This window comes from Tenrec ecaudatus, chromosome 1 (assembly GCF_050624435.1).
Source record: "Tenrec ecaudatus isolate mTenEca1 chromosome 1, mTenEca1.hap1, whole genome shotgun sequence".
Classification (NCBI taxonomy): Eukaryota; Metazoa; Chordata; class Mammalia; order Afrosoricida; family Tenrecidae; genus Tenrec; species Tenrec ecaudatus.
This window is the reverse complement of record NC_134530.1, coordinates 152,890,408-152,904,084: the sequence shown is the minus strand read 5'-3', so window position 1 is coordinate 152,904,084 and position 13,677 is coordinate 152,890,408. Positions and strand designations below refer to the sequence as shown.

Sequence of the window (13,677 nt, the reverse complement as noted above, 5' to 3'; positions counted from 1 at the left end):
GTATAAAAACTATAAAATCAATTACGATGTCTATGACATTCATGAGTCCACTGGGAGTTTGTATAACAGCTGTATTTCTGAAGACAGTAAGGAATTGGCAATTTTGAGGTGTATTGTGGAATTGATATGTGAGCATGCTTAGAAACAGAAAATGCTCATCTTTCAGAATGACATACTGAAACACTTATACATTAAATACGTTATCTAGAATTTGCTTCAAAATAACACGGCAGGAGTTGGGAGTGGAGAGTGAGTTGGGTATATACGGAAACAAGATTGACCAAGGGTTGTTAATTATTAAAGCTCAGGGGTATATTCTCCTTTCCTGTCTACTTCTGTATGTATTTGAAATCGTTCATTAAAAAAAAAACCTGACTAGACTTAATACAGATGTACAAGGGGCCTTCAGAGTTCGTGAAAAATGTCATTATCTCTTAATTGCATCCTTGCGTGAACTTTCGGAAACCCCGCGTACATGCCTGCGCAGGACGGTCCCCATGCAAACAAGCACAGCCCACATGCCAGGCCTTCCTGAGATGACTCCCTGAGCTAAGCCAGGCACTCTGGGCCTGCCAGCCTTCACATGTGCTACTTCTCCAGCCCTCTTTACCCCTAGTTGTCTACCATCGCCTCCATCCTCACCAACTACTGAAATCCCACTTGTCTGGTATGGACTGAACGGTGTTCCCCAAACATAGCCCCTGGCATCTGTGAGCATGGCCTGGTTTGGAAATAGCGCCTCTGCAAACGTTATCGGTTAGCACAATGGTATACCAGAGTAGTGTGGGTCACATGGAATGTGAGTGCTGCCCTTCGAGACCAGACCCAGACACACAGCAGGAGCCATCTGTGTAAAGATGCCTATTCATGCCAAGGAATGCCAAGAAGCCAGGGCTTCCCAGAAGCTGGGAAAGACAAGGATCTTCCCCAGGAGAAGACAGAGGTGTGAAATAGATTCTCTCTCTCAGTCTCAGAAGGAATTGACATGGTTAGTACCTTGATCTGACCCTGGCCCGCAGTCTAATCTATAGAATGAATTTCTGCTCTGTCCTTCCTGGTTCTGCTCAGGTCTTATCTCCTATGCAGGGTTCTTCCACATCCCCTCATCACTCACCACGGGTACCATCTCGGTACCTGTGTTGCCTGTTTGAGTTGTATTACACTGGCACATGCTGACATCTGTGGCTCCAGTGCTGTGGGGTTGGTGCTGCCATGAGGCAGCCTGATGTACAAGAGTCCTCTGCCATCTTCATGAGTGCTATCGTCCATTGTCTAGGCTGTTCTCTCCGTTTCTCTCATTTTCCCTGACTTTTACCAACTTGACATCCTTTCTAGCAACTGATCTTTCTTGAGGCCAATGCTCAAAGGCAGCAAGCAAGCTGACGGCCCATCCCCCTTACCTCTACAGAGCACTCAGCAACTCTGCTCACTCACTGCCAAGGGGTTCATTCCAGCTCATGGCGCCCCCTGGGGGACACAGGAAACTGCCCTGCTTCATGGATAGAAAGCTTCACCTTTCTCCCGCAGTGTGGCTGGTGATTTGACTGCTGACCTTACGGTTAGCAGTCAAGCAGGTAACCCCTGCGCCACCGGGGCTGGATGGCCCACAGTACGGTGCTCAAAAATATCAGCCCCATGGGCTCACTCTCATCAATCACTTGGTTTCTCCCGATTGCAGACTCATGTTTACATCTTTCTTCCCAGAGCCCTGCCTGCCTTTTTTTAAAAAATAAATCATTTTATTGGGGCTCATACAACTCTTATCATAATCCATACATACATCACTTGAGTAAAGCACCCTTATACATTCGTTACCCTCGTCATTCTCAAAATTCACCTTCCACTTGGGTTCCTGGAATCAGCTTGTTTTCCTTCCCCCCACCTCGCCCTCTCCCCCTGCTCCCCCCTGCCCCATGAACCCTTAATAGTTTATAAATTATTATTTTATCTTATCTTACACTGCCCGGTGTCTCCCCTCACCCACCTTCCCGTTGCCCATCCCCCAGAGAGGAGGTTACACGTAGATCCCCAAGATCGGTTCCCCCTTTCTACACCCGCTTCCCTCCCGGTGTTGCCACTCCTACTGCTGGTGTTGAGGGGTTCATCTGTCCTAGATTCCCTGTGTTTCCAGATCCCAACTGTACCGCTGTGCATCCTCTGGTCTAACCAGGTCCGCAAGGTAGAATTGGGATCATGATAATTGGGGGGAGGAAGCATTCAAGAACTAGAGGAAGGTTCTGAGTTTCATTGTTGCTGCACTGAACCCTTCAAGCCTCAATTTCTCCATTTTTCTCAGGAACTCTGGTCAGTTTAATCACTCACTGTAAGCCATCCTAGGAGCCCTGGGGCATGGCTGCTACACGCCAGGCTGCTAAATTCAAGGCCAACAGTTTGAAACCACCAGCCTCTAAGGGGGAGAAAAAGGAGGCTTTCTACTCTCCAGAAAGAATTGGTCTCAGAAGCCACAGGGGCAGTTCAACATTGTCCGCTGGGTCGCTCTGAGTCAGCCTCAACTCCGTGGCAGTGAGTTTGGGTTTGCGTCTGAGAAAGGCCTTATAAGCCACCAAACCACGAGCACTCGAGCACACTGAGTCTCGCATCAGACACGGGCAGACTGGACGGTTCCCCAACATTAGTACATTGAATGCTTATCCCAGTGGTGGTGTCGGCCCTCAGGAGTATGGGCTCCCTTCTTATGGTCTCCAGCACTGGAAAACATGCAGCTGGATTCTGACCACGCTCTTTTACAACTTACGTTACAGATGGGACAAAGATATGATGTAAAAAACAAAACTGCAAATGTTCCAGGGAAGAGGAAAAGGACAAAAGAAAACAAAAATGAGATATGAATGTTTCTCTAATTCTAAATTGAAATAGACTTTTCTAAGCAAGCCATAAAATCTTGAAGCTGAGAAATAAAGGATTTAATAATTTTGAGCATATAAACGTTTTCAAATTCCACATGGCAAAAATACCATAAGTAAAATTGTAATTCAAAAGGCAAAGTGGGAAAAAGGAATCGGCATACACATTCCCAGAGGTTTATAGATAAGCATATACACAACGCTATAACATGTAAGAATTCTCTCCATTGTACAGTGCAGTGCCATGACATCCTATAATCTGAGGGGGGAGAAGCCAAACCGACAGCCACCCAGTCTATTCTGACTCAGTGACTCTACAGGACAGAGTAGAACTGCTGCTCTCTAGGGTTCTCTAGGGGGTGCAGTGGTGATGCGTTGGGCTACTAACCCCAAGGTAAGCAGTTTGAAACCACCATCTGCTCCACTGGAGAAAGACAGGGCTTTCTATTCCTATAGTTAGTCTCAGAAACCCAGAGAGGCAGTTCTACCCTTGTCCTATAGGGTCACCGTTGGCCACAATTGCCTCAATGGCAGTGAGTTTTGAATTTTGTATGTCTTTCCAGGAGAAGACAGCCTCATCTGTCTCCAGTGTGACACTCTCTAGTAGCTATTTGGTACTGGCTTTATTGAGTGGTGGGCCCGAGGTTCTCCTGCCTGAGTTTGGCTTATCTTCAAATGTTCTTTATTAACAGCCTGCCTGTTATACTGGGGCCAGATTTGAACAACAATTTATCCAATCACCCACTACACACGGTATCTATTAGATGTGCGAGAATTCGAGCATTATGAAAAATAAAATATTCTGAACATCAGTATTTGCTTCTACTTTGAGCCTATATTCTCAAGAAAAACTCAGAGAAGAAAGAAAAGTTGAGAGACTTGGAATGAATATAAATGCAGAAGCTGAATATACTGGGGGCATGCCAAATAATTTATGACAGGAGGAGATCTCTTTGCCCTGGCCCTATTCAGTGACTGTCCTAGCTCTTTATTCCCCAACTTAGGGCTGAAGCACCAGCCAAACGCTGGTGCCTAGTGCCACCTGGTGTTAGAGTCACAGAACCGCACACAGAGGCAACTCCACAGGACAGTATCCCCAAAAACGGGACAGTCTCCAAAGTCGGGCACCTTGCTTGGCCTTCATGCGTGTCTGTGCCTGTCTCATGGATGGCTATGGTAAGCTTTAAACCTAGTCCTTTCTGAAAGCCAATGGGCAGGACAGGAGTCATTCTCTGGAGCAGAGATGTTGCTAAGTGCCGTCACTATCTGGGAAGGACGCTGCCCTCCATGAATCGTATCTGGTTCTGTTTAAATTTCCATTCTTTACCGCCCATCAGGGTAACTCATCTTTTAAAAAAATCAGATAGTTTATTTTAAGTGTTAACTCTTTTTCAAAAGGTAAAAACAATATAGTTACTTCCCTGAGTATAAAGAACTAATCCTACAATAAAAGACATGTATAAAATTAAATATTAGAGGTACATAAATCATTCAGTTATACTCTATTAAAAATGTATTCTTAAAATATTCATGTTTTTAGAAACTTCAATGTTAAAAAAATAACCCGGATCAGCTCATTTTGTACTTGTGATCTTAAGTTATCAATCAGATCAGTCTATCAAAATCCAGAGCAATCTTTAAAGTGGTGCTATTGAGGCCGACAGACTGCATGTTACATGTGATAGAAACAATTATTCCTCTTGGGGGAACCTTGTTATTTGTCATTTCTCCATCCAGCAATTCAGGAAGAACCAGCAGGACACCACTGGTCCCCACCGTACCTCCAGTATGGGAAGCATAATGGCCCTGCTCCCTACAAGAACTGCAAGTCTGCTTCTTTCAGTAATACCCGTGCATTGCACATCACCCTCTCCATCCCAAGACAGCTCTGTGTTAGGGACTGGTGTTTCTGGTTTGAGATACCAGCGGGGAGATTTTCACTGAGTTCTTAAACAGCCCGACTTGGTAACCATTCAGCATTGCATTCCCAAACTTCAGGAAGATGCCCACCGTAGACAGAAATCCACCACCAGCTCACATCTAGGAGTTATCCATGTAAGGTGTGTTGACAACTCTTTTTATTGTAAACATAAAATCTGGCTCTAATGGAAATCACCAGCTCATTTTCCTCCTGCACAGTGGGCAGCACATCCGAGTCATGGAGTATTTTTCTGCACACAGTACAAATAGCTGCTTTCTGCAGCTCCTTCTACTATGGCTGCCAGGAAGGTACAACCAAAAGCTGAATACAAAAACTGACTATCAGGTTTAAAGAACAAGGGATTTTGAAATCATCTCAAGGATTCAATGGAATTTTCAAACTTCTCTTTCAACTATAATTCTCCTTGTTCAAAATCATTCTTGCCAGGTTTCCAATTCTCGCCTTTGGCTTCATTAGCCTGCTCTGTCTTCACCCCAGCAAGGTCCCTGAGACTTTTGTCCTTTTTTTTTTTTAATATGGAACGATCCACGAATCTGCGTGTCATCCTTGTGCAGGGGCCATGCTAGTCCTCTCTGTATCGTTCCAATTTTAGTACATGTGCTGCCGAAGCGAGCGCTGCCACCTCTTTCTTTCAGCTGCTTTTCTTGGTCGGATCCCATTGGTTTTTCGTCATCTTCAAGGCTTTATAAGTATTTCTCTTCTTTCACCTTTTTCACGTCCTTTTTCCTAGTGACGAATTCCTCTTCTGGAAATTCAGGAACATAATACAGCACGGGAATATCAAGATTCCGTTTTCCGGTGTCCCACAGTTTGGCAAGAGCGGCCATGGTCAGACTTTTGCTGATGCTGGCAATTCTCCTAACTGCCTCTGGCATCACGGTACACGGTTCTCAGCATCAGCACACCCTACGCCTGACCATCCACAGAAACTCCAACCCCTGCGCCCGGTGCGCTCACCTCACCCTTGATCCGGTGGAGCAGGTCGCGGCTGCTCTCAATGGCTCTGAAGAAGCGCTGGGCGACCACGGCTCCGGGTCTGCAAGGACCAGGGGCTCGGAGGCTGCTCTGGTTGGCCGGCCTGGGGTGATACCCCTCAGTCCGCCTGCCAGCTTCACCCGAGTGCCAGCCCCAGCACGTGGACAGAAGCGGGCACGTGGCATGGGTTCTCGGAGCTCGCTCTGGCAGGGCCGACAGTGGCGCGCGGGAGGGGAGGCAGAGGCCACGCCCGGGTGACTTTTTTTTTAAATCATACAACTCTTATCACAATCCATACATCCATCCATTGTGTAAAGCGCATCTTTACATTCATTGCCCCCATCAATCTCAAAACATTTGTTCTCCACCTAAGACCCTGGTATCAGCTCCTCATTTTTCCCCTCCCTCCCCGCAGACAGCCTTTTATGGTTTGGACCTCCTGTTCCTGTGGTCGGCCCAATACCTAACCCACAGCACCAGCAAGGCTCCTCATTACCAATTGAAACAGTGGCAACTCCTTGAAGATGCCATGCTCCTTCATACCTCTGTACCCTAATCCAGTGAGAGCGATCCCCTTTCTTACACCTGGGCAGCACCTACTTATTCTTTTGACACTCTATCTAGACATCCTGTATCCGTGTTCCTCCTGAGTTGCCATAAAAGGAAAGGAAACCAGCATTTACTGAGTATTTAACGTATGTTACACATTTCTGCACATTCCCTCCCCTCTACTGTTGGAATAAGAAAGTTGACAGGGCAAGTTAGCAACTGTTAGTGGTTTGACAGCACTGGCTGGGTGAGAGTTGGAGAGGGGCAACAATGGTGCTATGAAGCCTGAAGCTAACCAGAGGTCAGCTTTCCATTAGGCTAACCAGCTGCTCAGAAACTAGTCAGGGAGTCAAAGCCCAGAAGAACCTAACCCCTCCCCTGCTCCCCAGAATTTCACAGTCATTTCTACAAAAACATATCTGGCTGAAACTCCTTCAGAAACTAAAATCAAATCCTTTTTAGGGGACACTCACCTGTATTCTTTCTTGCCCGGTGGGAGAAGCAAACCCTGCAGTTCCACCACAAAGTCTTCATGCAACAAGCAATAAGAAACAGGAATGCTAGTGGAAGAGGCAGAAAAAGGTCTTCATATGAGGAGGCAAGGAATAGAGAGCAACAATCTAGAATCAAAAAGCAAACTATGGGCTTTAAAATTCAGTCTGTGGCCGTGGGGTTTGTAAACGCCACACATTTTTATTGTCTGTGTACTTTCCTCGGAGAAACTTCCTCCTCCACTTCTTTCAATAGAGCAGGATGGGGAACTTCCGGCCTTCAGGGCATAGAAGGCCCGTGGAATGTTCAATGCCAGCTGACATCACACACCTCACCCAAGAGAAGCAGTTCCAGCCATCACATGAGGGGTGAGTTCATTAAATGTCTGCCCTGCTCGGCCTGTGAGTGACATTATACATATCCAAATAGCCCTTGACAGAAAAAATCCCCCACCACTAAACAGAGCATGAAAACAAATATATCTTTTCCTTAAACTCAAAGGCTTAAAACCATACGGTGCTGCAGGACCACTACACTGTGATGCTGCCAAGATGATTAGAAACATCGAAGACCCACTGTGAAGACCAGTATAAATCCCCCATCTCTCCCATCATCCTTTTTCCTATAATAATAGCCTATTAACTATCACTTACTGATGTTCAAAGGCCCCTAACAATACACTGTAATAATGTGCTCCAGGCCTCACATAAAGAAGTTTCTAAACATCTCATTTCCATCTTATTATTAAATTTAAAGATATTGGAGAATATCTATAGTAAATATATTTGAGAATAAATACGTTTGGGTGAAGTCTTAAGTACTGTGGTAGTTACATAATCTGGTGCCAACTAGAGACTATTAAGAGTGAAGGGGTGGAGTTTGGCCTGTCAATCAGGTTGCAGCTTGATGACCTCATTTGGAGGCCCTAAGGAAAAATAGCTCAATGGAGGTCAGACACACTCTCTCTCTGCTTGTCTCCCTGACATTCCTATTGACAAGCCACATGGAGCTACCCACTGATGGAGACCCACGCCAGTACTGAGATGCTTCCACTGCCCCTGGGCCCATAAGACTTTTCACCCACTGGTCTGCAATCTTCCTGCATTTGGCATTAAAGAATGTGTGTGTGAGTCTAAAGAGAAAATTATAGACTGGTATTAGACATATGGTATCAGACTTATGGACTTGATCTGGACTGGGCTGTTTTCTTAATGTACAATTGCTCTTTGATATAAAACTCTCTCTTATACACGAGTCCCCCTAAGTTTGTTTCTCTAGTCTACCCAATCTAACACAGGTACTCTCATATGAGCTGGGGTTTTTATTTTGCTTATAATTATAATTTTGTTACCACCTATATTCCAAATAGGTCATATTTATCAAATAATACTTGAGACAAGTATTGCTATTCTGTTTGAATAGAAATACATTTCTGTAATTAGCACTCCATAAAGGAATGTTTATTTTAATGTACAACTGAGTCTTATGCCACAAACTTTTGTGTCTTAGGAAACTTGAGCTGGGTTCTGTGTACATGAAGCTCAGTGTATTTAGAAGTCGGAAATAAATAGTAAGACTTGATATGACATGTTGACCCAGAGCTAGAGGTTTGTGCTTGGTTCCTGCAAAAGATTTTTACCTAAAATCATTTTGTGTTTCATGATTATGGATCCCCAGAGTTTTTTTATTTTTCAAATAAGAAAAACAACACATTGGAGAGCTAACAAAATATTTTCTCTAAAATCGATAGCTTAAATCTGAAAAAGGATACCAAGTCTTTTAGTTTCGAAGCATAAAAAGGGCACACATCATCTAAGTCTAGAAGAAACTTAAGTAATCGATACATGTACATATTGAAAGCACTTTATTTTCTAGTATAGCTATCCATATTCTGCCTTACATATGAAGAAGAAAAACACCTTTTCTGAATGAAGCTTAGGTGAACAGCCAGCAGGAAAAGTGTTTAATGTCGTGATTTTTAAATTCACATGGGCCGTATAGTGTAATACCTATCACTGTTCTGGGGCAAGGTGGAGGTGGTAGTGGTGGGGGAACCACTTAGTAATACTAGTATTAGCTTTATTACTTTGGAGACATGTAAGCTTTCTGAACGTGACTTTCAATTGGTAAATATAACTCCCCGATGTGTCTTTCCGTTCTAATCCCTAAAAGTAACATGCTTCTTTGAATCATCAATCTCATCATTTAGATTCACAGTAATTTTAAAAAGAAGCGGGAAGCGGCTGATCATCAAACACCACTGGTGTTTTAACCTCAAACACCTCAGCCTTCTAAAAATGAAAATCAGTGAAAAAGCTGACAGGTGTGCTGAGAAGAAATGGAGGGACCCAGGTGTCCCAAGAGCTTCCATTGATGGCCCAAGAAGTGACGTGACCAGCAGTCGAACGCCCGCGCAGTCCAGCTGTCATGACCACGCGCACAGCCCCGTGAAGACCCTGGCTCCACGCACCTGGAGCCCCGCCACTCGTAGTGCCTGCGGGCTGGGCACAGAGGTGCCGGAGCTCCTCCGGGGAGCCCTCAGTGGCGTGAGGACAGCGTGCCCAGCTCCAGACCCACCTGGTGGCCTGCACGAAGCCGCACGCCTTCGCCGTGCACACGTAGAAACTCTTCCCTTTATTTGGTCCGTCGCGGACGCCAGTCTTCAGAAAGCACAAGGTGCCTGAGGAGAGAGGGTCAACACCGATTACACTGCCGCTGGGTCGGCAGGCCCAGGGGAACCCAGGGGGGCGACCCTTTACCGTGCTCGGGACACTTCACTACTTCCATCACTCGCTTTTCCACGAAGTCCCGCCCTCGACTTCCGCCTTTTACGCCGTCCTCCCTCGGGAACCAATCAGCAAGCCTTTGCCCCCACAATTCACCTCTCGTGGCCTTAGTCCCCGCCTTAGCCGCTATCAGCCAATCAGCTGGGCAGCGTCCCTTACCGACAACCAATCAAAGCGGCCCTCGGGCTTCGCGCGCGTCGCAATCAAAATGCGGCAGGGGGCGTGGCGAGGACCTAGCTTTTGCCGGGTGGGGCGTGGCTGCAAAATAACTGGCTGGCGGAGCGGCCTGCGAGAGAGGAGCGTTAGTTTGCAAATCCATGCGTGACTGAGGCCAAGGTCGGCTGCATACATTTAAGACCCAGGGCGGCCCTGGCCAGAGCACACGTTCAAGCCGATGGGAGTCGGGTCCTTTCTCCAGGAGGCAGTGTCTCTGGCGGCGTAGCCATCTCGGAGCCCGGGCCAGGCGCTCAGGGGCTCCCCTCAGGCTTGTTGCTCCATCCCCGGGGGAAGCGGGGCGGCCGGCTCGAGAGGCAGCCACTGACCTGCAGGAGTAACTAAATTTGCGGTTCTCGTGTGGCTAGAGGTGGGGACGTCTTTAAAGCCGGGGCGGTGTACAGAAAAGCCAGTCATCGAGCAGGACCCCACAGCCGGCCTCTAAGTCTACCGAGCGCCTGGTCGTTAGTCGCGTCCCAGTGGATTCTCACTCATGACCACCCTTGTTTGTGAAGTCGTTTGCTGGGCAGTTAAGGGCTGTGACCTTCGGGGAGCAGGTTGCCAGGTCTCTGAATGGGCTCGAGCTGCGCCACGTGGATAAGGGGAGCACTTCGCTGTTCCCGCCTCTCAGGACCTCTGCCTAGCCCTTTCTTGTTCTTCGGTGCTGTGGGATCCAGCTCAAAGTGCCCTATGTACTGCAGAACCGCACCCTGCCCGAGCCTGCACCTTCCGCAGTTGGAGCCTGTTGTTGCAGCCGCCCTGTCAGTCCAAGGGTCTTTCTCTCCTGACACGCCTCACTTGACCCAACCAGTGAAATGAATAGCGTTGTGTGGGAGACCCTCAGACTCGGAAGTCTGAGTGGCTTGCCCGAGGTCACCGGTACTGAGTGGCAGGTCTGCGGCAAGTGCACAGGTCTCCGTTCGAGGCTCAGTGCCACTTGGACCGCACCGCTCCTTCCTGGGAGGGCTAGCTGTTCTTTAGGCACACCTGTCCTAGAAGCCCTGAGCTGTCTTCAAGGTGGAAACAACAGGGGGAAATTGATCACATCTAGTGAAGGAATTTTTCCGATGTGGTTTTGAATTTTCAAACTTTCTACAGGTATGTTTTTATAATATTAAAAATTGAGGATACAGCTAAATGAAAGAAAGAGAACTGTATTTGAAATCATGATCAAATCATTGGTGAACAAAAAAGAATAGATGTCTGAGATTTATAGCAATAGATATAGCTTCATGGTATTGCTCCAGAGAGCCTTATGTCTGGTTTATGGTATGGCATGGGCAGCTGTACTTATGGGGACAGTTGGACAAGATTTGAAATCTGAAAGACCTAGACAATCTGGACTGTGAGATAAATGTAAATGTTGGGAGTGGGGGTGGGACTGGGACGGGAAACAAACCTGCGGTATTAGTCATTAATTAAACAAATTTCTATTAAATAACTTTGTGAAATATGGACTAAGTGCTTGAAAAAGATAAGATTCTATTAACACACAAAAATGTAAACCAACCCCAAGGAGCTTACAGGAGACAAACCCAGCATATATTGAACCTTTAGAGAACCACATACGGTGGTATTTCAGTGCCAAGGGGAGCAGAGCCAGGGGGAAATGCTGAGCTCTAGTGGCATAGTGGGTTAAGCATCGGGCTGCTAACTGAAAAGTCCAAAGGTGGAACCCACCAACCACTCCCTGGGAGAATGAGGATGCTTTCTACTCCAGTAAAGAGTTAAAGTCTTGGATACACACAAGAGCAATTCCACTCTGTTCTGTAGGTTTACTCTGAGTCAGAATTCACACCATGGCAGTGAGTTTGGTTTTATAGAAATATGACTGGAACTTCCAAAGTGAAACTTCCAAAGTAGTTTATGTATCACCACCCCTTTGAAGCACAAATGGCTAAATTTATAAGATAGGAGACAAAACTGGGAGAGCTATTGTCAATATTTTCCAGCTTGTAACTCTTGTGTAGAGAGATTATTATGTACATTTATTCTCATTTATTTATTGAGATGCACAACAAACGTACACCAATTCAACAGTTTCTCTCTGTACAACTCGGTGGCAGTGATTATGGCCTTCAAATTGTGCAAGCGCTCTCACCCCAGCCCCCGTTTTATGAGTTGTTCCCCTACCACGAACATAAACTGACTTCCCTCTCAGGTTGCAGGTCCATTTTTAATTGAGATGGTATTTTAAAAAGTGGCTCATAAATACTGAATTCAAGAAAAGAGAGACATGGCAATTTAATTGTCTCAACAGTTTTTGCCAAAGGATAAGCTCGGGTCCTTTTAGAAACTCAGTTCACTTGGGAAAGAGGAGATCACAGTTTGGAGCAGCTTTTCCTTGAGGGAGAGGTGGCCATAATTGGAAGCATGCTTCATATTTGTGTTTTATACCTATTGCATAAATGATACAGCATTATCCAGTGAACATGGTTTCAAACACATACACGCATTTGTTTTCATTTCTATTTTATTCATTCATTTATTAATACTATACTCATTTATGGACAACCAAGCAAAAGATTAGGAGCTGGGGAGAGCTGAACTTACCACAAGCCTGACTCTAAGGAGATGAAAGGGTTGTGGGAAGAGAGTTATACCAACTGGGAAAGATGTGAAATCCGATGGCCGCCCCGACACTGTGTGTACAAAGCACAGAGGTGTAAAGGGACAGAAACACCCCTGTCTGTCTGGGGAACCAGGGAGGCTCCAGGTGAGGGAGTCATAGATCTGGTCCATCTTTCCATATGTGGGGAAGCCAAGAGTACTGCTACACATCCCTGACAAAACGTGTTTCAGTACATCGCTGCACTCCGTGGATGGCTGCAGACAAGTTCTCTCAGCAATGCTCTTATCTCGGTCTTGTTTGGGAGCATTTATGGTGGCTCCACCATCTTTTGGCTGCAGAGTTTCTTCCGTGGAGGCACAGGGATGAGAACAGAGAGGACTACATCACGGCTTTACATTGCTTCAGCCTCCAAAAGCTGTTACTCTGGTTTAACCGTGGTCATGATCCTTCCATCACATGAACAGAGACCCTGAGGTTAAGCGGGCACATTGTGCTGACCAAAGCTCATCATGACGACAGCTACTGGGTATGTGCCAGCTACTCGGATCAGCCAGGGTTCAAGTATCTAAAGTTACACAGACGGTCGCTTTCCAAGCTCTTGATCCAGCGCTCTCACCATTCCCCAGCGAGACACCCAATGGTGGAAGAGGGCCAAGCACAACAAAGGGCAGCGGGGGGCGCTAGGGCAGAACCCAAAGCTGTCCCACACACTGAGATCTCATTTCTATTTTTTAACTAGCCCACAGACTATTGAAGAGATTGCTGGGGAGCATGTAACTTTGAGTTTGTTTTCTTTCAAGTTGGATTTATTCAAAATTAACACCTAGGGCCAATCCCAGGGAGCCTGAGGGTTTAAATTCACGGGGTAATTGATAAATTCATTCACTGGTTGAAAGTAAAACATGATGGAATTGTTCTAAAACTGGATTGTGGTCATGGTGGTGCTGCTGTTTAAATTTACTAAAACTTCATACAAGGGTGCACTGGCGCACTTTAAAAGCGATGAGTTGTATTATGTGTAAATTATGATAGAATAAAATGGTTTTAAAATGTCTAAGCAATGCCAAATATTTTCAAGGAAAAAAACTACCATTAATCATCTAGATATTTGGATATAATAAAGAGAGCAGGGGGATCCTTGGCGCAGTGGCTAAGGACTCGGCTGCAAACATGAAGGTCAGCAGTTCAAACCCAGTGTCTGCTTCCTGGGAGACAGATGTGGCAGTTACGTCTATAAAGATTGCAGCCTTGGAAATTCTAAGGAGCAGTTCTACTCTGTCCTGC

At 46.0% G+C, this 13,677-nt stretch overlaps 1 protein-coding gene, 1 non-coding gene and 1 pseudogene across 3 annotated transcripts in view; all 3 read right to left on the bottom strand.

Annotated features, from left to right (window-relative positions):
- TTF2 (transcription termination factor 2) overlaps window positions 1-9,663 on the bottom strand; it is a 49,040-nt gene extending 39,377 nt beyond the window's left edge. For both annotated transcript variants that reach the window (XM_075559965.1, XM_075559974.1), the window contains exons 1-3: window positions 9,582-9,663; window positions 9,400-9,502; window positions 6,804-6,890 (exon numbers count right to left, since the gene is read on the bottom strand). In XM_075559965.1, the coding sequence (XP_075416080.1) occupies window positions 6,804-6,890; window positions 9,400-9,502; window positions 9,582-9,609 (218 nt within the window). In that variant the 5' untranslated portion in view covers window positions 9,610-9,663. The remainder of the gene's footprint in view (window positions 1-6,803; window positions 6,891-9,399; window positions 9,503-9,581) is intronic.
- On the bottom strand, window positions 5,077-6,733 carry LOC142429211 (serine beta-lactamase-like protein LACTB, mitochondrial pseudogene; annotated as a pseudogene).
- On the bottom strand, window positions 5,316-5,422 carry LOC142438223 (U6 spliceosomal RNA). Its single transcript, XR_012782646.1, has one exon. It is a non-coding gene; the product is annotated as a U6 spliceosomal RNA (small nuclear RNA).
- Window positions 9,664-13,677: the final 4,014 nt, after the last annotated feature.